Source organism: Crinia signifera, chromosome 7 (assembly GCF_055691185.1).
Source record: "Crinia signifera chromosome 7, ASM5569118v1, whole genome shotgun sequence".
Classification (NCBI taxonomy): Eukaryota; Metazoa; Chordata; class Amphibia; order Anura; family Myobatrachidae; genus Crinia; species Crinia signifera.
The window spans coordinates 171,396,250-171,420,070 of NC_139223.1; the positions used below are offsets into that span (position 1 = coordinate 171,396,250).

Consider the following 23,821-nt stretch of genomic DNA (forward strand, 5'->3'; position numbering starts at 1 on the left):
ATCCTAACCTTCCCTTTCCGTGGTCTAACCCTAATCCTTTCACTAGTGCCTTACCCACTCCTCCCATAGCCTATCCCTAACCTTCCACTACTGCAAATTAACCTGAACCCTCCTGTCCATGTAGACCAGTGGTTCTCAACCTCGGTCCTCAAGACCCCCACACAGTGCATGTTTTCCAGGTCACCTGGCAGGTGCACTCATTACTCACTGGCACATTTCCCAGGTCACCCGGCAGGTGCACAGGTGCACTCATTACTCACTGGCACATTTCCCAGGTCACCCGGCAGGCGCACAGGTGCACTCAATACTCACTGACACATTTCCCAGGTCACCCAGCAGGCGCACAGGTGCACTCAATACTCACTGACACATTTCCCAGGTCACCTGGCATGCGCACAGGTGCACTCAATACTCACTGACACATTTCCCAGGTCACCTGGCATGCGCACAGGTGCACTCAATACTCACTGGCACATTTCCCAGGTCGCCCAGCAGGCGCACAGGTGCACTCAATACTCACTGGCACATTTCCCAGGTCACCCGGCAGGTGCACAGGTGCACTCATTACTTACTGGCACATATCCCAGGTCACCCGGCAGGTGCACAGGTGTACTCATTACTTACTGGCACATTTCCCAGGTCATCCGGCATGCGCACAGGTGCACTCATTACTTTCACACATTTTAAAATATCAAAGGGGGAGCTAATTCTATCACCTGTGATTCTATGTGGAGACCTGGAAAACGTGCACTGTGTGGGGTCCTGAGGACCGAGGTTGGGAACCACTGATGTGGAGTATCCACACAATGAGCATCTCAACGTGGTCCCTGATAACATTGGTGGTATAATAAAGGTGCAGATCTCAGTATGGACACATAGGTGCCTTTGTAATAGTGTTCTCTTGATTGCAGGAAATTGCTGACAAAGATGGAAACAATAAGGTTTTATCATTTACTATACCATCGCTGTCCAAGCCTTCGATATACCATGAGGTGAGTAAGCCGGGCGGGATACTGCGACGCTGTCTGAGGGTGGTATCTGTGCAGCCACACGGCACGGTTTTGTCCATTTTGATAACCAATTGTCTGAATTAGGCCCACAGAGAAACCACTAGTGTCTTTAGTAGGACATACAGTACATATGTGTGTTGTGTCCTTGCATGTGTTGTCAGTCTGCGGCCCAATGATTCTCTGACGTGACCAGTAACGTGTAAGGGAAAGCAGTGGATGTATGCAGTAACCGCGGGTTACGCAGCAATTGTCCCTGATCCTTTACAGGATGCGGGTGGTCTATGAGGAAGGGGTCTGGCAATGACAGCCAATACCGTGTTATCCCAGTCTGACCTGTAGGGGGGGGATTAAGCAGCAATGACTGACTGGCTGCAGCTTGTTCCACTCATTGGAAGCCTGTGACATAATGGGCAGCGGGGAGATGGGGGTGGCCTACATGAGAGGTTTCCTTAGCCTGGTCCCACACGTTCTGAATATAGACTAGACGTGCAGTATGCGGACATTGGTGGCTTCTCCCCCGTCCTCGTTCTGATCATTACTTACCGGACCCTGAAGCTGTGATGTTTGTCTCTTTCTCCAGCCCTCTTGCTTAGGCTCCATGGCATTTACTGAGGGAGCGCTGAGCCAGCACGATCTCATCAGAGTGGTCTACAGTGATCTTCACCCCCAGAGAGAGACCTTCACAGCACAGAACAGGTGAGCGCAGCACTCTAGATCCGCCAGGTGGTGCAGTCATCCGCCAACAGCGCTGTTCTGAATTCCGGCTTCTTCTCTCCCGCAGGTTTGAAGTCCTCAGCTTTCTCATGTTGTGCTACAACTCTGCCATTGTATACATGCCCACATCTTCCTACCAATCACTATGCAGAATGGGCTCTAGGTGAGTAGGAGCGAGGAATGGCAGGGGCTTTGTGGTACGATACTGATGGGAGAGGGACTGAGGGGTAAATGTATGAGGCATCTTTCCCCATAAATATGTGCAAGGGGATGATGCACCAGCCAATCAGCTCCAATATGTAAATTGGCGGTCAGCTGATTGGCTGGAGCATTATTACCTTGCACATAACATTCTTTATCCCCCGGGGCGTTGCTGCACTGGCATTTACCATAGACTAGTTGTACCTAGGTAGCTACGACGTCTTGCTGACACAAGCCCAATCCAATCTGAGGCCAGACAAAGCTTCATCATGAGTTAACAAGAGAGGGTTCCATTTGTTTTGTCCTCATCAGTATGGACGGTCACTATATAGACACGGTTACAGATGCAGCTAGCGTGGTCTTACATATACCACTGATGTGTATGCACATATCCGTGAACATTAACGGGCAAAACGTTTGCCGCGACTTGTTTAGATGACGACGCTTGGCTTAGCTGTATGTTGATACATGTGTCCATGATTTTGATTTGTAAAACATCTACATATTTTAGTGGTCGACAGTTTTAACTATGATATTTATAATGCCAACTTGTTCACTGTGTCAGCATTTTTCAAGTCGACCTTTTGGGGCAGATTCAATTGCCCTGCCCTAAGCAATTCAATCATCTGCCGATACCACACACATTAAGCCCCAGTGGGCGCATTTCATGCAGGTTTTTACCTAGGTTGAAATTTTGATGTTATGGTGCCGACTTTTTAATTGTTGATTAGTGGTCTGGTTCCACCTCTCACAGATGACCTGATTGGGAGGGGGGGTCTGCTGATTAGTAGGGGCTGCACCAGCTGAAGTTGTGCTATGTAACCTCATCTGCTGTTCTCTCTCTCTCTCTCTCTCTCTCTCTCCCAGATTGTGTGTGAGCGGTTTTCCCAGGCAGCATGAGAAGCGCTGGAAGGAGCTGTGCGGCCGGGTGGTGCTGGATCCTTGTTTCATGGTACAGATGCTGACTGGTGTCTATCATGCGATGTAAGTTCCCTTTTTACACCCCTCATAGCATCTCCGTTATGCACATTGGGGATAAAGGCTGCATTGGGGCCAGTAAAGCATATTCTGGTCCAGTGTGTGGACTAAACCAATAATAATGTATACACCTGATCAGTACAGTAGAAATCTGTGACCTCACTGAGGCATGAGGTACCATGTGCCTCCTGTCTCAATCAGATGAATATAAATAGACGGTGATCCTCCTGCTGGATGAATGTTAACCCCCTGTTGCTCTTGTGTGCAGATACAACGGCGAGTGGGAATCGGGCCAAGAGGTTCTGGATGACATCATCTACCGGGCGCAGCTGGAGCTCTACTCTCAGCCCCTGCTGGTAAGTGACCCCCCCCCCCCCCCCCCCCTTCTTCCAGCCGCACTGGGTACTCTGACAGCTGCCAGCCCCCGGCCTAGGTACAAGCAGCAGTTTCATAGGAAATCATACCCCAGTATATGACCTTACATCTGGGCATGGATACATCTATTTTCCCTGTTTATTTTTACGCTCAGGTTGCAAACGCCATGAAAAACTCTTTGCCCTTTGATGCTCCGGACACGTCGCAGCAAGGACAGAAAGTGCTGAAGGTGGAAGTGACCCCGACAGTCCCTCGTATCTCGCGTACGGCCATCACCACCGCCTCGATACGCAGGCACCGGTGGAGGAGAGAAGGTAACCACTGTGGTCCTTATTCTGTACCTGGTCGTATCCGTGTGTCTTCCTACTGTCATTAGAACGTAAGAAGGGAACGGTAGGGGTTTGTGTCATGTATGCTAACCTAACACGCATATGTGTGTGTGTGTGTGTGTGTGTATATATATATATATATATATATATATATATATATATATATATATATATATATATATATATATATATATATATATATATATATATATATATATATATATATATATATATATGTGTGTGTTCAGCATTCTTTATACACCATGATACTGTGGGGCAGATGTATTAAGCTTGGAGAAGAGATAAACTGGAAATAAAGCGGAGAAAAGGTAAAAGGAGATAAAGCACCAGCCAATCAGCTCCCAACTGTCTTTTTGAAACACAGCTGATTGGCTGGTGCTTTATCTCCATTTACCTTTTCTCCGCTTTATCTCCAGTTTATCTCTTCTCCAAGCTTAATAAATCTGCCCCTGTAATCATTGTATTTGGTTTGTTTCCCCCGTAAAATACTTAGTGCAATGTAAAAATCAGCAGCTCTAATTAATTACACATTAACCCTAAAGACAAAGCAGATGCTCGGTATTCCTTACTCCACAAGGCAACTGAACATGCGTACAATGCACAGCTCAGGGTAGTCCGTAACAGTAAATGTATTTATCTCACACCTTTTTCACACTACTAAACAGGGCTGCACAGACCTGGTATCATCCCGCAGGCCAAGCTATAAATGGCCTCTATAGCTGCGCTGGATCTTAGGGCCTTATTCTGGTTCACTCCTAGAGACAAATTCATTCTCAAATGGACAAAACCATGTGCACTGCAGGTGGGGCAGATGTAACATCTGCAGATAGAATTAGATTTGGGTGGGGTTTTACTTCAAAGTGAGATCTATATTGCAGTGTAGAAATAAAGCAGTTCGTATTTTCCCTGCACAGAAACAAAATAACTCACCCAAATCTAATTCTCTCTGCACATGTTTCATCTGCCCCACCTGCAGTGCACATGGTTTTGGCCATTTGAGAAGGGATTTGCCTCTAAGAGTGAACCAGAATAAGGGCCTTCATTTTCCCTCCTTGTTGCAGTATTACTTGGCTTCCTGTGAGCGCAGTAGTACTTTGGGGCGGACTTCTCTTGCGCTGTCCTCACTGTTACATAATGGGAGTGGTGTCCTTTGGGGCAAACTGGATCAGAACAGGCAGGAGAGGCCGCTCCAGTACTTCTTGTCTGAACCTGGCAAGTTACACAGATATTCCCATGTATGGGGGATGTGTAGTGAATGCGGCAGCTGTATAAGCGAGATGGGCCACATTGGGGGGTAGATTTATGAAGCGGTGATAAGGGAGGAGAAGTGATACAATACCTGGTAATTTATCACCAGCCAATCAGCTCCTATTTAAACCCAGCCTGTAACTTAACCGTCAGAAGCTGATTGGCCAGTGATAAAGTACCAGGCTCTTTATCACTTCTTCTCCCTTATCACTGCTTCATACATCTACCCCTCAGTTACACCTTTCCACTCTCATAGGTTTAAGTACCTTGGACAGTTCCAGTCCTGCTGCACTAAGTGGCTTTCCCTGCAGTACCTGTCCTGAAACTGTAAAGTCTAGTAGGTAGTATTCAGTTATTATGCAGACGGGGTCCCAGAGTGTACGGTCTCCTTCATGGAAACCGCTGTAGGGTCTCCCGCTGCTAGGCTGGCAGCAGCTTATAGACAACTAGGTCTGTGCGGCATTGTCACACGTGACGCATGGCAGGTTGTCACAATGTGCGTGTTCAGTACACGAGTCACGCCTCACAATTACCCCCAGCTGTTTTATTGACCTATGTTCTATTGTCCAAGGGTCGACACATCATGGAGAGTTTTAGTGTGCGGCTTCATTACAAGCGGCCTCAGATTATTTTTACTTTATTTGTGGCCTTTTTGAAAATATTTTTTTTTTTATTTAAAAATTGCATTGCATTGTAACATAAAAAAAGGTACATGTTTCCTAGCACAGTAGGCACATTGCATCGCATTCGATGCAATTCGATTTTCCTATGTAATTTATTCACTGCTCTTTTTTTGCCATGGGCAGTGTGATGCGATTGCATGCGATTTTATAGGGTGCGATGCCATTGACTTTAATATACACTTATATGAGATGCAATGAGATTGAGGCACCCCCCCACTATCCACGCCACCCCGAAGCATGGCGAGCGGTGGAGCAACACGTCCTCCCGACCTTTTCATACCCCCACTATCCATGTAGGCGTGGAGTTGATTAGATAGTGAACCCGAAGCGTGGCGAGTGCACATGTAACGTATTCCATGTATTCTGCATCCCCTCGCGGAGCTCGCCACGCTTCGGGCTCAGTGGCTCGCTACGCCCGCCACACTATATAAAATCAACTCCACACTGCCATAGATAGTGGGGGTATGAAAAGGTCGGGAGGACACGTTCCGCCGCCCTTCGGGGTGGCGTGGCTAGTGGGGGAGCCTCAATCTCATTGCATCTCATATAAGTTTATAGTAAAGTAAATGGCATCGCACCCTATAAAATTGCATGCGATTTTGCGGTGCGATGCGATTTTCTTACGCAGAATCGCCCGCTAACCAAGTGTGTACCAGTAGTGTAGTAGTGTAACAGCTATGTAAGTTATGAAGGGTAGCTGGCGGGTGAGAGTCTGTTTTCTATTGTACTATTAATATAAAAGGCCTAAAATCCTCAGGATCCGCATTATAAACGGACAATATCTAGTTCGATAGCCAATAGGTTGACACCATATTGTCGACATTTACAAGATTGACACGTAAAAATGTCAAAATGAGGTGGATTTTTTCCATACTTTTCAAACCCACATCAACCTATTCATTGTCGATGTAATATACCTCACCCGAAAACCTTGCAGTTGTTAATCCCTTTCAAGTACAACGTCTAGTCCGGCTCAACAGCCCTAGCACTAGTAGCAGATCCAATGTGAGACACTTTAAAATAAGAACAATAACATCGTTCAACATTCAGTGTAGACCATTTTTTAAATCAAAAATTATTTTAAAAAAAATGACAATTAATTTAAACAGTTAAGCCAGACTGTTTGAATTGCAAAAAAAATTGGCACTGCAAAAGGATAAGGATTCCCTACTTTCCCAAGTACTGTTCCTGGGTCTGTTGCATTAATGAGCCTTAACAAGTGATAAAGTGGAGGGTGACAAAGAGAGATAAAATACCAGCCAATCAGCTTCTAACTGCCATGTTACATGCTGGGTTTGAAAAATGACAGTTAGTGCTGATTGGCTGGTACTTTAGGGGCCGGGCCACACATAGCGGCACGGCGGGACCTGCTGCACCGCAAGGAACCTGCACACAGACCTAATATGCATCAACCCAATGAACATGTACCGAAGCCGCCTGGTCCTCCCCACAGCATGCTGCGGTATGGCCGGATTTCAGGGCAGAAGTGACCAGATCCTGTTCAGCAGAATCCAGCCACACCACTGTGTGTGGACCTCCCCCCCCCCCCCCCCCCTTCCCCATTGCGGCCAAGTGGGTCACGCTGAACGGGACTCGCTTTTCCGCTGTTTGTGGGCCAAGCCATATGCTGGGTACACACCAGGACGACTAGGGCCCGATCCCCACAATCTAGATCCAATTCCGATCAATTGGATGTAGATTGTGTGCTGATTGGGCCCTTTTCTGACCTGCTGTGGACCGATACTGATCCGATGCGCGGTCCCGCGGGTCGGTCGTTATTGAGATCCTACCTGCTGCAGGTAGGATCTCAATGACGACCATACAGCCGGGTGCGGGTCGCCATCGGATCGGACCCGCTCACGGTGTCACCGTGAGCGGGTCGGACGAGACACTGACGACCCGCTCACGATGTGCATCGTGAGCGGGTCGTCCTGGTGTGTACCCTACATAACACTCTCTACCACCCTCCACTTTATCACTTGTTAAAGCTTAGTACATCTGGCCCTATGTCTGAATGTTCTCTTTTGCTTGTTTGCTACCTACACTTTATAACTGGAAGCACGTATTCGTTTTTATCATTTTTTTTTTTTTTTTTTATAGCATTTTATTTCTATTTTTAGAAGTCTAACTGTGATTCAAGTTGAAGCTGTCTTTTATAGGACAAAAAAAACTACTGAAGATTAGTATACGAAATAGTCGTGAATGTGTTTTTTTCCCTCTGTATCACGTCATGCATTCTCACACATTGTCCATTTGGCTTTATTCACTAGGTATTGTTATACGGCTCTGTATGCATTCACATGCCTCTTAGTTTACTTATTCTGTTCCGTTCATTTTCCAAATATGTCCCAGTCGCCTTCAGTTTCTTTTTGTGTGTCCGGAATTTCTTACGGGTCAGCCGCAGTCAGGAACGGAGCGCAAGGAACAGCGGGATGCTGGCAAATAAACTAAAATCTTCCTGTGTTGAATCCCAGATGGTTTTGACCTCCTGAACGACTCGAATCCGGGCTCCCCGATCTTGCGCATCACTCCAACCCTAGGGGATACTCCTGAGGGGGATGTTCTTGTGTACCTGACCCCCGAAACCATCTCTCCAGAAGCTTTCACAGAGGGTAGGCCAAAACTGTGGGAAGAGGAACCAACGAGAGAGTTGTATTCTGGAAAACCGTTGCTCGTGGTTTTCACGTTTTCCTTTAGCTCTGCAGTGCGCTCAGTCACTCCTGCACGGTGCGTTAGGCTCTCTGTCTCTATGGTTCCGATTCCAGGTCAGGTATTAACTTTCCGCTCATTTGCCCTGCCTAGGCGATGATGGCTGCACCTCCTAGCAGACTTGCTTGGCATTGCTTTGGGATACATGTAACCAGAGATCGGCTCAAACAGCATGGCAATCACTGTGGCGAACTCTCAGTGTGTCTCCTTTGTGCCTGCGCAGTTTTTGTGTTTTCTGTTTAACACTCACCAAGTGCCGCACTGTGTGTTCCAGGCACTCCCTGTATTGGGACGGCTCACTGTGTATTTCTCCTGATTGGAGTCTTACATCTAACTACAAAATGAAGGGAGAGAGGTAGCAAACCTTTAAATGGAATAAAGCACCGACCAATCAGCGTCTGTAATTTTTACAGTCTGTATTTGAAAAATTTCAGAAGCTGATTGGTTGAAACATTCTCTCCACTTTATCTCTCTCTAAGCTTTGATATATATATATATATATATATATATATATATATATATGTAGCGCACACATATTCTGCAGCGCTGTACAGAGAATATTTGAACATTCACATCAGTCCCTGCGCCAGTGGAGCTTACAATCTATATTCCCTACCACATATACACACAGACATTCTAGGGTTAATTTTTGTTGGGAGCCAATTAGCCTACCAGTACATTTTTGGATTGTGGGAGGAAACCGGAGTACCCGGAGGAAACCCATGCAAGCACGGGGAGAATATACAAAGTCCGCACAGTTAGGGCCATGGTGGGGATCGAACCCATGACCTCAGCGCTGTGAGGCAGTAATGCTAAATATTACACTGTCCGTGCTGCACTACTTGACCCTAATTACAGAATAGTTGCACTTTACCCAACATTACAGCATGGTATATACATTTTAAAAAAAATGTAATTAAATAATTAATCAAATTAAAGTTAAAAAGAATAGCGGATGTCAGACTATACAAATAATAAAGCCTTTTATGTCTGTTGGCATTTTGGTTCCTTTCTGGCAGACGAGAATAAAAAAGGTGATTGCAAACACGGCTTGGGTAGATCTACAAAGACCTGGTGCCCACATATAAGACCACTACGGGGTGTCAACCACCATTCTTAACTCTGTGGGGTGCTGGCGGGCAAGGGATGCCATTCCGGAAATGCGAATCGTGTAGATAGTGTGGCATTGAATCCCCCATTCCCCACAATCGGTCCACTTCAGTTAGGAGCGAATCTTCTTTGCATGATGTTTTTCATCTAACATGCCGTGCAATAGTAAAGTGCTTGTTCCACGATAAACCATATAAAAAAAAAAAAATGACGCATGAATCAGCCTTTATGTTTGCTAGTTGTTCTTATGAGGGCAAAATGGGGTATAGTGTGTAGTGACAAGGGCGTAAACATTAAGAGAAAAGCATGTGTCCCCCCCTCTGTATACCCCTATAAGCCGCCCATTGGATTTTTCAAAAAAAATTCCTGAAGGGCAGAAGAGAAAGTACAGAATGAGCCAGAGAGGAAGTAATCAAACTAATTCTCTTGTGAGAACGACAGACCTAACAATGATAACAATAAGGGAAACAATGAACAATAGCAGTTATGTAAACCACAAGCATAAGGGAGAGAGTGTCCTGTCTCCCCCACTGGACTTTAACAGAAGTACCAAAGTTCCCTATTCTCCAGCTCCCAATTGGAAGGCGCTGGATACAATCGGGACACGTCAAAGCTGTCCCTAACGGAGGGTATTCTCAGAAGTTATGTCTAAAGCCGGCATCTTTTGGACGTGTGCAACCTGCAGAATTTTCTGAAGTTGGAAATGATCCCTGGTGACTGCTCACAGTAGGATGCCACGAGGTTCCCACCAAGATGCTTGGAATGTACTCTGTCATCTGTCCGGTCCCAGTGGAAGTCTACCAAAGTAATCCACTTCGTGTTGGTTTGTTTAGAAGTTGGCCAACCTCACTTGTGGAGATGGCAAACTAAAATTGAACCTGTTCCTTGCTGTGTGGAACCTATGAACAATTAAATGCCTGTCTATCAACAAGGAACCCTTTTATTCCAGATATTTATCCCATATGATCACCATGTCCTAATTTGAGCGGACCAGGTTTTGCTGTAAGGGAGGTATGGTTCTAAGAATGGCCCTATCTTCGTGGAAGACAAGGGAAGGACAGAGCCCTCGGCTCCGAAACTGGAGATAAAGGCAGTCTTCCATGTAAAAAACATCAACATCAGTCCATACATACTCCCTGTAAAAATATCTGCACTTCAGGGCGAGTCTAATATCCAAGACTGCGGATTCTCAAACCTGTTTGTCCTACAGAAAAGCCATTAATTTGTTCAGATGAAAAGGATTAGCAGAGAACCCCTTCACTTTGCACCAGATGTGATCTAGATCATCCAAACACTAAAGTTCATTTGGCTTTGTAATCCTTGTTCTTTACACAAGCAGAGGTTTATTCTGTTGGTGACAGGATTTCTGATTTAAGAATTAGGATCTTGGAAGAAGGCACCATGTACGTACAGGTCCTCGTTGCCCATGGATTCCAAGAATATAGATTTTTCCATGCTGACTTCAAGAGTCCATCTTGAACCTATCTGTGATCAACAGACTATTAAGGCTTTCAGGTTCGGAATAGGTCAACAGGGTCTGTGTTCTGGAACTGAAAGATCTTAGCGTAAGTTCTTTGTGCGGTTGTGGGATTGGATTAAATACACGCTAAAATAATTAATAGGATGGCTTCCTTTAGTATTTTCTTTTGTGTCAAGGAAGAACGTGGGGAATAAAGCGACTACGTGGTGGACTTTTGATGCCCCTCACCAAGGCTTGTGCAGTGGAGTAAAACCATTGGTCCCAGAAGAAAAGTGATTGGGATGCCATCACAGGAGTTCTCCTTTCTTGTTATGACTGCTCTATCTAAAGGCATGGGAGCTGGACTCCTAAATTCTCTCATTTCTGTAGCCCTCCATTGAGGGTCAAGAACCGATCCTTGGAGGTCTGAGCAAAATCTAGGACCCTTCATCTAGTGCACTTGACTGGGAGAAGTTATTTCTTTCAACTTGTTTCCTGCAAAATAATTGTATCCTAGGGACTGAGCAAGATCTCTCCAGAATATGAAACATCTTCTAGGACCCTGTATTTAGCCCCAGTGAGTACTAGATTCAAAATCGATGACGTCTTCATCCAGATACTCATAGGCCTTACAGATATGCTCCCCCAGTGTTCAAAAAGTTGAACTTCGATTCAAAAACTGTCCAAAGCTAAACTTCAATCAAGGGAAGCCCCCCCCTTCCATGGTGGAAACTGGCCTTGAGTATGACCATGGTCCCTGGATGAATTGGCTACTTTTTCAACCAACAATTCACCGCACAGTGTAGGGTGAAGCCATGATGATGATGATGACGGCGGGAGTTGCAGATAATGTCATCAAGGCCGTGTACAGATAATTAGCGAATATATATCTGACCACAGGCCGTTTTGACTAAACTTTAACCTACAATATTAATTCTAATTTGAAGATTTAAAATCCGAACTTCTGTTTAATGAATCCAATGACCTAATAGCTGCCTGCAAGGAGAGTACGTCAACCTGTCAGTAACACAATCAATCCAGCCCATGCATCGCGCTGACGTCATGCAGACACGAGCCCATTTTATTCATGTCCGTTATTTTAGTAACCGAATACATTTTTCTCTCATTTTTTTTTTATGTTTGCTTTTAAAGACGTGTTTACGTGATGTTTCTGGGTTAAAATAATCATTTCCAGACCCCCGCCACCTATTAGAGGGGCAAGCAGAATGAAATGAATAGGCGTATTTAGTGCAGGGCAGTGATTGCGGGTTGTAATTGTGCAGTTTGTATTCACAGTCGTGCAAAATGTCTGCAGGAAAATATTCCGCAGAGGGAAAACGGAAGATTCGCTCCTAACGCAATTACCCCCAATCTGTGCTATTGATTTGCATTATATAGCCGAGCTTTCTATAAGCAAGAGGTAACCACATTTCACATCCGTTTCTGGTTTTACATGCACCTGTCTGCCGTATCCGTGTCCCCAATTTGGAATGTGCCACCCAGCAGTGTCCCCAATTTGGAATGTGCCACCCAGCAGTGTCCCCAATTCGGAATGTGCCACTCACTAGTGCCCCAAATGATATGTCAAACTGTAATTCCCCAATTGTTAGTGGTTCACGGTAATTCCCTCAACTGGTAATACCCCTTTATATGCTCAGTGCCCCCTCATATGCCAGCCCAGAGCCTCCCTTATGACCATCGCTGCCATCTCTCCAATTGCTGTCCCGCTCCTGTTAGTCTGTCCACGGCGGCCCGCTACCACTGTCTCTAGTCACACTGTTAGGTAATCAGTGGATATGGACACAGGCTGGACTTGGAGCTTGGCATTGATGTTGCTTTGCCAAGTGACGCACACTATCTCCCAACATCGGGCAGAGCTGTCCTGGAATCTGATTCCAGTTGGCCTCCCTTGGCTTACAGTTTGTCCTGGGACGACTCCTCCCCCCTCCCCCCCCCCCCCCCTCTCTCTCTCTCCCTCCCTCCATTGCAGTTTCCATGATTAAATGTTCCTATTGGTCTGTGAGGTCACAATCCCCTCACGGCCTTTCCCCAGCTGTGTTATTACAGTAGTAGTGTGGCAGTGCCTGAAAACACAGTGACACAATTATGTCCCGAACCGTGAATGCAAAAACTGTTTGTGCATCAGTCACTTTGGAAATGAGACTGGACAGGTACAGAAGTCGGTATATTTGGCAGAATTGTAGCATGTCTATGTATTTGGCTGCATGTGCATGTCTCTAAGGCTGTAAGGAAGGTTCCCCATATCCTGGACCACTGAACTCGAGCTGCTGTTGCGCTTTTTCTGAACGGAGTAATCACGTTCTCATTTATAATTATCTACGGTGTCATTTGCTGGTTTTCTAAGTGGAAGAAGCCAATTTATCCCTGCTGGGACAGTCGCCCTCTGTCTGGGTTTGGGCTCCAGCGATCCGCCCTCTCTTGGTTTACTATAGTGTGTCATGTTTGTAGAGCCGTGTCTTCCCATAGTCATGGTAGAATCCTGTATATAAGGCTGGGTGGAGACTGCACCCATAAATCCTACACAATAGTAACTGGAGACCATACGACACCCTTTTAAAAACATGTACGGTCGAGTATCCACTATCCGGACAACCGAAATATTCCGAAAACCACTGTTTTTCAGAATATTTTTGGGTTTTTGTCCCTTAAACCCCGCCCACACAGTTTTTCATAGTCACCAGGCCCTCCGTTGTCCATTGGCCATAGATTTCGTATTTAGAGGTATCCCCGGTGCCAAGGATGCATTATGTGGGTGCGCTGGAGACATCATGACAACACCTGCGCAATGCATCCTTGGGACCTGAAGACGAACGCGATGGCCACTGTAGACGTTGGGGAACCGGGTGAGTATGTTAAAAAACAAAAATTCTAAATCCGGATTAATCCCTTATCCAAACCGCTCCTGGTGCCGAGCATTTCGGATAAGAGACACTCGACCTACTGTATTTATTTTCTACATTAGCAAGCTGCAGGCGAGAGTTGGCCCAATGTTTGTTTTAAAGAGGCAATGATTTAAATAAGTAAAAACAGCCTAGTTCTGCCTTGTAAACGATTGCCTATTTAAACCAGCAGGCAGACTTGCCGATAACTCGCGGTGAGCCATTCACAGGCTGTTACTTCCCCCGATGCTTTGAAGCAATGTGTACTCTTTATATGGGAGATGATAATGCCGGAAACAATGCTGGACTGGATATTTTGCACCGTTGATGTATTGTTACAACCGCCATACTCAAAATCATAGACCAACCCCAGCAGAGATCTGCTTATTGCTGATCCCTTGCAGGAGTTCTCCAGCTAGAACCCTCTGTCCTGCATATAGTGCCGGGGAGGTGACCCTCCTACAGTACATGTAGCATTGATGAGTCATGCTGAACCAAACAGCACTTGGCAAATGATCCGATTGGTCTTTGGCTGCCGGCGACTGTGTAGACGCATGTAGCCTGTAATTGTCTCAGACCCAGAACACATGTTGCATGTCTGAGGAGCAGTTGCTGATCCTGCATGGGGTTTGCATGAGATCAGCATTAATACGCTACAGCTGTCTTCTCATTGTGCCCGGTGCCTCTGCTTCCACCAGACAAGCACTTGCCCGCAGACACGATGGCCGTGGTAGGTCGTTATCAGGTAGGTGCATCCTCCGCCCACCGGCGCATAACGTAGGGAGAATGTGGTGCATGTGGCCTGAGGACACTGTTCTGAATTCAGGAGAACGACGCTACTTGTACGGACCCATCCTTCTTCCCCCTCCGATAAACGTTTACTCCACATTCATCATTTTTGCAGATTGTCAAAGCATTCATTAGTAGAATTCAATCAAATGTTTTCCTTTGCATTCACATTTTATTATTTATTTATTATTATTTTGGGAAATAAAAAAATTTGCTAAATTTCTATGGCACTCGTATACTGGGAGCCTTTCCGGTAGCCGGGATGTGCCACTCCCAAAACTTAATCCAAAGGTTCTAGAACGTGGTCCATAAGGCTCCCTAACTGTCCAGGTTTTAAGGATCATCCGTCCTTTTGATTTAACCATCTATGGTGAACCGTAGTTATCTTTAAAACTTGGACCATTGGTGTGACTCGAGGACCACACTTGCAAACCTCTGGCTTAATCTCTAGGGGACAATTAAATGTTTTGGCTGGATGAGGCTGTGATATACAATGCAGCAGGCTCCCAGACTGTGAGGTTTATCATTTGTAACATGAAAAATATATGAGTATTCTTATAAGTATAAGAAACTAGAGTTGGCTTTACTGAGTGTAGTCTTTTCTCACATAGGGGTAGGTGTATTAAGCCTGGCGAAGAGATAAGCTGGAGATAAAGTGGAAGGAGATAAACGCAGCAGCCAATCAACTCCCAACTGTCATATTTCAAACACAGCTGATTGGCTGGTGCGTTATCTCTTTCCACTTTATCTCCAGTTTATCTCTTCGCCAGGCTTAATACATCTGCCTCATAGGCCCTTATTCAGATCTGATCGCAGTACAAATTTGTTCTCAAAATGGGCTAAACCATGCTGCACTGCAGGTGGGGCAGATGTAACATGTGCAGAGAGAGTTCTAAATTGCAGTGTAAAAATAATGCAGCCAGTATTTACCCTGCACAGAAACAAAATAACGCACAAATCTAACTCTCTCTATACATGTTACATCTGCCCCACCTGCAGTGCATATGGTTTTGCCCATTTTGAGAACAAATTTGTTCTGCGATCAGATCTGAATAAGGGCCATAGTCTGGGCTGCATTTGTATATCATATCTAAAGGTGCCGATGCCCCGACCCCCTGGCACCGCCGTTCCACTGAGCATATGCACCGATCAGCACCCAGCGATGATTAGCAATCCATTTGGGGATTCGGGGATATTAACCCTTTGAGTGCTAAGTGAATTTGTCAAAATAGGTGTGAAAATGACCACGCAAACATTTGTTTTCATAATGACCTGTAATGTTACCTTATATAGGAAATATAATCTTTTGTTTACATAACACTTTTTTGACTTTATATATAACAAATGTGACCGATGCTGGCATTTTCAGCAGATATTTTGAAAATCTCAGAGATGTTGGCACACAAAGGTTTAAGCATGTAAAAAAAAGTCCTGATTCCACAATCCCCACCTGGTTCGGAAAATTGGGATTTTTACATGTTTAATATCTCTGATCCCCCGGCGCGATCGTCTTTAGATTACCCAGTACACCCCTTAAGACTGGGTACACATTGGCAGATATCTGCAGATCAATTGATCTGCAGATCTATCTACAGACGGATCTGGCTGCGTTTTATCCACTCACCCGCCCATTGAGCTGTCAATCACCACCGGCTTTGCTGCGGATGTGGGTGTGTGGTCAATGGATCACCCATACACACAATGATGCACCAATATATCGGCATCAGCTGTGTTGCATAGCCTGTGAACCACGCCTTTCAGACATCGCTGGTACACACTTTGCCGATGGTCCAGCGATATATCGGCCAGTGTGTATGCAGCTTAAGGCTGAGGGTGTTCTTACATTTGATAATTATTATAACCCGCTGAATGAATTTCGATCCCACGGCAAACAGATGGAAAAGTCTAATGTGAAAGTAACATTGTTCCTTGATCTTGTAGGACCTGAAGGCCTCGCGACTGGAGAAGACTCCATAAACGTCAATGACGCGGATGAAGGTTTCTCATCGGGGGCCTCCGTTAGCAGCCAGCCCGTGGGAGCTAAAGCGCCTCCGTCTACATCTCAGAGGACCGGTTACAGAAAAGGAGGCAGCATACGGTCCATCAAAGAGCGAGACCTACCCAGTCCACCCAAACCCTTGGAGAGTCCCGACGTGACGCCTAGGAAACCACCCCTCCCCGCAGCTGCAGACCCTACACTTGATGCGATAGAGCTATCACCCATGAAAAAGCACCTGAGCCTGCCAGCGGGCCACGTGGTATCTAAAGCGAATAGTTTAAGTCTGATCCGAACCTCCAGCACTTCGTCCACTAAATCCTTTGACTTTGTAAACGGCAGTCAGGCCGCCGGAAGCGGTGGCATTGGCGGAGGTACCAATCTTTCTACCTGCAACACCAACCGGTTTTCAACTATAAGCTTACAAGAGGACCGATTAGGCCACGCGGGAGATGGCAAAGACCAACTGTCCGTCGGTGCCCCTTTGACCAAACAGTCCCGATCCCCGAGCTTCAATATGCAGTTAATATCCCAAGTGTAGGGTGTTGTCGCCCCTTTCCGCCTCTTTCCCTTTACCTCTTAGAACCAGTGCAGCTTTGCACAAGAATGGACAGTTATCCTATTTCCAAAAGGTCCTCCTAATTTTTCCTTAATAGAGATCTATACGTTATAGCAAGAGCAATACAAAGTTCTGCTCCCAGCCCAGTCCTGCAGATGTGCATAGCCTTCCTCATTTAATTCCCTGTTGGTTTGTTTTTTCCTTTCATTTTGGGTGATGTGCAATTTAGGAACTGTCCCATTTCATCACTGTGAGTCCACAACGAATTTCTATTCAGGAGGATGAATATCTGGGAATGTGCTTGTAAGCGACGGCATTAGTCAGCCAGAAAGTCACATGGAAGGTCCGAAAGGTCAACTCCTATCGATGCGTAACTAACATTACATGTATTGGTTTATCGCACCATTGGACAATCCACGTATACTACGCCTCAACGTCTGATCTTCATTGGCGGAGACGTCAGTGACCGGACTGCATCTTTTCTGTTGATTACAAACCTCTTCAGAGTTTCCACGACCCATCATACCTGTCTTCCCTTCTCTACCCCCCACGTGTGGGGTTTATTTCACCCAAGGATTTAAACCTATAGATCACAGTCCTTCTAGGTGTCTTTTTTTTTTTTTTTTTGGATGCTCCTATTTCCTACTGGTTCACGCTTGCAGTTGGATATCAAGTTCAATGTCGGGTAATTGGAGGACTCTGCTGGTTGCCTCTCCTGGCGCTCAGCCGAAGAGTCTTCTCCGCTGCTTCCCCCTGGTTCCTTCTCCCCGGTGACTTAAGATCTACAACCCACGCACAGATGTCCGTGTCAGTCCAGCTGGGCCGGTCACTTCAGGGAGTGTCGCACAGCTTGCTGGAATTGCTGTTGTACAATACGGAATCGTTGTTTATTTTTTTGTTTGTTTCCTTGGTGATTTCCTTAACCACACTGCCTTTGTCACGGTCTTGCGTTTTTGTAAAGTTGTTTAGAACGTCCCTAATCTTACCTGATCCTGGAAGGGTGAGGGGGGCCAGTGGGTGTGCTGATTATTATTGCTGTTGTACTCCCACGAACCTCAAAAACCCACTAAAGCAAGCGTACATGTTTTAGTCCCCCTTCCGCTGATCTAGGTGTGAATGTACTGGGATGTTACATGACAACGTTTGAAACTCGGCACTATCCATGAGCATTCTGTGTGATTAATAATATTATGTCTGTATCCGGTAGCTCGGTTTTCTAGGACCTGCCAATACTATCCAGCTTGTGTCCCTTGGCTTCTAGATGTTTACAGGCTCGCCGTCCGGGGGACCAGCCCTCCGCATCCTGCCGTTTGGTTCGACCAACTAAGTTCTTGGTAGATGCTAAGCACCAAGACTTATTGTGTGGCAGGTTACTGTGGTTTGCTGGTCTACCGTGTAGAAGTAATTAATGGTTACCAGTGTGGCACAGCTACCCCAAACTTTATAGTTGTCCTTATTTTCATATTTTGGTCTCAAAAGAGCAGACCAGCAACCGCCCAGCTTGCAGCCCTCTGGCAAATGAAGCTTGAATGAATAAGTAGCTGCTAACTGGCACCCCTGAATTCAATTCAGATCGGGGTGTCAGAATACTGTATCAACAAGCGGATGTAATGCTGGCTGTAAGCCCCTGTATATTGGGCTGCTGCTATGGATCTGGCAATAACACCTGAATATACTGTGCTTTAGCTGTAGGTATCTGAAGCAGTGATTGGCTCGTTTAGACGTTTCTTTTGTTATCTCAGCTAGGCGTCAGGTGCGCTGTCTATGTACAGTCTGTGCTGTCTGTTTCTAGGAAGTGTTTGGTTTACTGTACTTTTACGTGTTTAGTTCACAGGTCCGGAGGCTTTAGGCCCGGCTCTGTACTAGCGAGTCCTTCCTGGGATAGCTTGCAGACTAGGTTTAACATCAATGGGTTTTTCCACTGTACAAATCCCCCAAGCGACACCCACCCACCTATAGCTAGTGGCATATCTGTAATACAGTAGGTGTGCTGTGCACACAAGCCCCTCTGTCGCACATCCTGCACCCACAAAAGACACCCCCCCCCCCCCCTTTGAGTGCCTAGCAGCGGGCGGTTACCCCGTACCTGCTGCCAGCAGTCATCTTTCGGGTGATATTGTCAGGAAGATGGCGTTAAACTGGGTGGCCCAAAACTCGGTCCAGTGGGTATAGGGGCTGGTGTTGCTTTGCCTCTGTATACAGATGTAGTGGTTGCCTGTAACAAGGGGGATCTCTAAAACCCCTTTAATAGCACAACCGGAAGGACACCCCTACGTACGGACAGGCATAGCTGGAAATAAGCAATCGTCTTTACTAAAGGACAACTTTGAATTCTATCCATTATTTTAAATCGCATTTCTGTAAAATAAGCAAACGTATATATATTTTTCTAAGTATAATTGCAAATGAGAACACCCTTAAATTATAATGCATTACATTAACGTGTGCTGCATCGGAGCGCATACAGGTGCGCTGTTCTGTACTGTATCGTAGCGTTAGAATGTGAAATCACAGAAATGTAATTTATTAGGATCTAGTTCCTGTAAACGTGTTATGGTAACCCTCCCCACGAGCGACCCCTGACCTTTCCCAGTCACAGATCCGCCGGGGACGGAGGATGGACGCTGCTCGTGGAGATTAAAGAATATTTTTGTTGCATCCCCCCGAAGGGACTATACCAATAGTTACCTGCAGACAGTTGTTGGCCGATTAAGTGGACTGTACGTCCAATCATATGTATATTGTGAGAATGCCGCCTGCATCCCGTTATTTTTATATCAGTGAAGTTGGAAAGTAAGTTTATATTTTTTAAATACAGTAAGAGATTTGTGTTCCGGATGAACAAGCACAGACTGTACCCCCCAATCGACATTTCACTGTGGTTTCATAAATGACTCACAGCCCTTAGTAATGGGTGATAATTATACATACAATGTCCGTCACATCTCGCTGTTAATGCTGCAGAGTGCGGCGTGGAACTTTTGCTGCTTGAGATTCTGGGAGAGGCTGTTGCAGCAACACCGTATAACTAATGTTGGCAGGTGCTGAGCACTTTGTTGGGGAGGATTTGGGTTCTTAATTAAAGTCACTTTTGATCCTATTCTGATGGCATAGATGTCATCTGTGCACAAAGTAGACAAACTCCTGAGTGAAAAATGGGTTTAATGGTAACGTCAAAGCACCGACGCTTTCCTAGTGAGAGAAACGCGTATTATGTGCTCAGGCGATTGTACATTCCCATTACTTACTGTCGTCTCCTTGTATTTCCTTTGAGGCATGTATAGAGAATTTCTATCACGGAAGATCCAGCACACACAGGTTTATTTCTTCCCATGTCTGCAGAATATTGCACAGGAAGTCTTCACGGTCAGTCGTTTGCTGCCTGTGTAGATGTAACACACGGGGCAGATTCTCACCTGTCACAGTACTGAGAAAGTATATTATCCAACCCAATGCCGCTCAGCTGCCGACACGCCAAGATCAAAACAGAACATCAGTTGAATTTAATATAATGGAAGCCAGGCACCGCACCGCCGTGCTCCTCCTGTAGAGGCACCAGGGATGTGCTTGTGCTTACAGAGGTGGGGAACCAATGTATAGATAGGCAGTGTGTCTATATGGTCAGTCATTTCGTTGACCCCATATGGTAAAAGGTAGAATGTGCTTAAGGTCGATAGGTAGAAAAGGTCAACACAAGATTATTGGGGCCTTTTATATATTAAAATTTTGCTTGATTGCCATCCACGGAAGCCACGATTGGGACTAGTAACCTGCGCCAAATGCAGCGGTATCCAAACGAATCACCTTGCCGTAGCATGGGGAGCAAAGTGAGTCGGTGAGGGTACGCATTTGCAATGATTGCAGTCACATATGGTGAAATAAAGACAATTTCACCCATACCTTTGCCCATGTCGACATTTTGACCCTGGCCTCCTAAAGCGGGTCAAACTCATGTGGTCGACTTAATGACTGTCTAATTACCGTAGATGTTCTGTATTACACGCGTAGAGGTGCGCGATGCTTCTGTACCTGGGTCTTGTTACCCGACAACAGCCTGCTTACTGTTCTATATATATTGTGCGGCGAGCCACCAGGAATGTAATAGCGTTTTGCAGTTGCATTTGTGTAACCTTATTTCATGCTTTTTTTTTATTTAATGGGTTTTTCGCGTTATCTTGCACGTCCCCTCTTCCGACTTATACTGAATGCATTGCTTTATCTTTCTGGCTTTTGTGATGGGCAATGTCCCAAGATGCTTTTGTTTTCACACGTGATCAGGCATGACAAAATGTGGACGTGCAGTAGGTCGACTGACTGACATACACTAAGTCAACACTATAAACGGTTGATGCCTGAAAAGGTCAACATCAGTGTTTTTGGCGTCAATGTTGACACCTGAGCATGTAGACCCAAACGTTGGGCTAGGTGCCACCGTCCACTACCGCGATGCCATTCCCAATCAGAGTCCACAAGGATGGTAAAGCGTGAAAGAGTAAAAAAAAAACATTTTTGCGTGTTGACCATTGCAATGTCGACATTTTGCTAATATCCACCTAGTGTGTGTCGACCTAGTCATTGTCTGAGAGCCATCCAGATACCTGTATTTGTGAAGCTGCGAGATTCTAGACCGCAATCCTGTTCATGCTGGCGGACTTCAGTACCATGGCTCAGAAGGATCTGGGGTCAGATGGGAAGGTGATTGGAGAAAAGTTTGTCAGTCGCTACGCCCCTGATCCCCCACCCATACTTCAGCTTTAGCATTTGTGAGAATCCAAATGTGTCCCCCAGTCACATACAGCCAGGATGCTGCTGTCCTATAACCCCATTCAGCAATACATCCTCACCCAGGCAAAACGCGTTGGTCATAGACCGCTTTGTACATTATGTAAGCCATTGTCCTGTCTGCAGCAGGGAAGTGCAGATGATGGTACCGGGCCTCTGCTTTACGGAACAGATTTTTCTTTTACATACATTTTATTTACTTTATCTTTTAAATGCATTTGTATTTATGTGTCTGGTATTCCTAGAAACTCAGGGTTGGAATTTTCCGTATTTTATTTAGTCCGGGAAGGTTACACGCAGCAAAATAATTACCCTATTTACTCAATTTATCCCGTCAAATCACAAAACCATGTAATCGCTGTAAATTAATAATTTGTAATGTCATTATTAAGTGAAACGCGTTGTCACAGTAATCCGCTTATCTAATAAGCTCAGAAACATTGGTTCCAAACTATGTATGAGCGAGTTATTGATGTACCCCTAGAGCCAAGGTACATTTCCAGAGACTGAATAAAATATTCACCGAAGTGAAACTATACAGGCGCTAACATTGCCAGAGACTGACCCAAGTCACAGCCGCCAAATTAAGACAACATCTTAATTTCCCGATACCCTGACAGATCGACTATCATAGCTGGCAACCAATCGGCGCACACTTGGTCGGCATGTTGGGGTAGTGTTTGAAGGTGCAAATAACTCTCCATTATTGCTTGTTTTGACTCACACACGTGTGTTAAATAACATGCTATAATAATCAAACCAAAATTAAATTAAAGGGTCTCTGAAATGGAAAAAAAATGGCCGTGTTCGTTTGGCTTGTGATTTCTGATCGCATATTGTGATAAGAAGTAATAAAGTGTAGCAAGTAGCAGTGACTTAGTTTGAGGTCTCCTTTGCAGTTGGCTTGAAGACCAGTGTAAGCCATACTACTAAGAGCCGGGAAGTTCCACTGATGATAACCAGGATGTAAGAGTTCATAGTTCACTTTAGGTTTAGGTGGTGGATTCGTATTAAAGTCTTACATTTTGTGAAGGATAATAAAGTCCAACCACCACTGAATGTATGTTATCCCCTGTCGACGCGTTTCACCGGGCAAATGCATTTCTCTCCCAGATAGTATTTATGCAGCAGCTGAGACCTACACACCGGGCAAGATTAACCAATGAAAAGAAAAGCTCTTCTACCAAAGAGTTTCTGTATTCGCTTATACACAATAAAACCTTTGTTCCCTGTAAATAAACATTTATTTTTGTTTTAAAGCTAATATTCAGAAGTATAATTTTTTGCTGGTGCCCGTTACACCCGCAGGTTTTCCTTAGCATGCTCGTATAGATCCCGGCGTTCAAAGATAAGGCGATGTGATGAGTGCTGCTGCTTTCTGTACCTGGGCTATGGCGGCCTCCCTTACTACTTCTATGGTGACAAATAAGCTATGTCTTGACCCGCTGGCTTGGATTTGGTGGCATTTATTCCTGCCCCTCGGGACCACTTGTATTTTTGTAATTTCTGTTTAGTGCAGAAGAAAACAAGACCTGTTGAAGATGACATTATCGCTGCATGTCAGACATATTTATACCCGTCTTAATGGAAGCTGGTAATTGCTGTTCACTGTTGTTGAAATGTGAATCTTAGTTGCTGTTGACAAATTGTAAATATCTGTCCGAGAATAAAACAAATATTTTAATTCACTGTAAATAGAGATGTACAAATTTCCGAATCCTTCAGATTATCTATACTATGTTAAATAAATATTGTACCGTTTCTGGCTGCAAGAGTTGGTTGTTTGAGAAATCATTTCACGGAAAGTGTGTTCAGTGGTGTCATTGCGTCAGATCGCTTCTCGCAGGAGCTTCTGGGAAATTTCTGGGAATTTAATAACTGATTCTACATGATTTAGTGCTCAGCTGGTGAGGCCTATTTACCCTACAGCAGTAAACTCTGTGCTCAGAACATTAAAA

At 45.3% G+C, this 23,821-nt stretch overlaps 1 protein-coding gene across 4 annotated transcripts in view; it reads left to right on the forward strand.

Moving 5' to 3' along the window:
* The window catches only part of HYCC2 (hyccin PI4KA lipid kinase complex subunit 2), a 76,321-nt gene extending 52,684 nt beyond the window's left edge, over nucleotides 1–23,637 (forward strand). For 3 of the 4 annotated variants that reach the window (XM_083154350.1, XM_083154349.1, XM_083154351.1), the window contains 7 exons: nucleotides 912–992; nucleotides 1,591–1,706; nucleotides 1,792–1,887; nucleotides 2,793–2,909; nucleotides 3,172–3,259; nucleotides 3,433–3,592; nucleotides 16,468–23,637. In XM_083154350.1, coding sequence (XP_083010476.1) covers nucleotides 912–992; nucleotides 1,591–1,706; nucleotides 1,792–1,887; nucleotides 2,793–2,909; nucleotides 3,172–3,259; nucleotides 3,433–3,592; nucleotides 16,468–17,063 — 1,254 coding nt within the window. In that variant the 3' untranslated portion in view covers nucleotides 17,064–23,637. Of the gene's footprint in view, nucleotides 1–911; nucleotides 993–1,590; nucleotides 1,707–1,791; nucleotides 1,888–2,792; nucleotides 2,910–3,171; nucleotides 3,260–3,432; nucleotides 3,593–8,033; nucleotides 8,172–16,467 lie in introns of all 4 variants that reach the window. The other variant, XM_083154352.1, reaches the window with a different exon arrangement.
* Nucleotides 23,638–23,821: the final 184 nt, after the last annotated feature.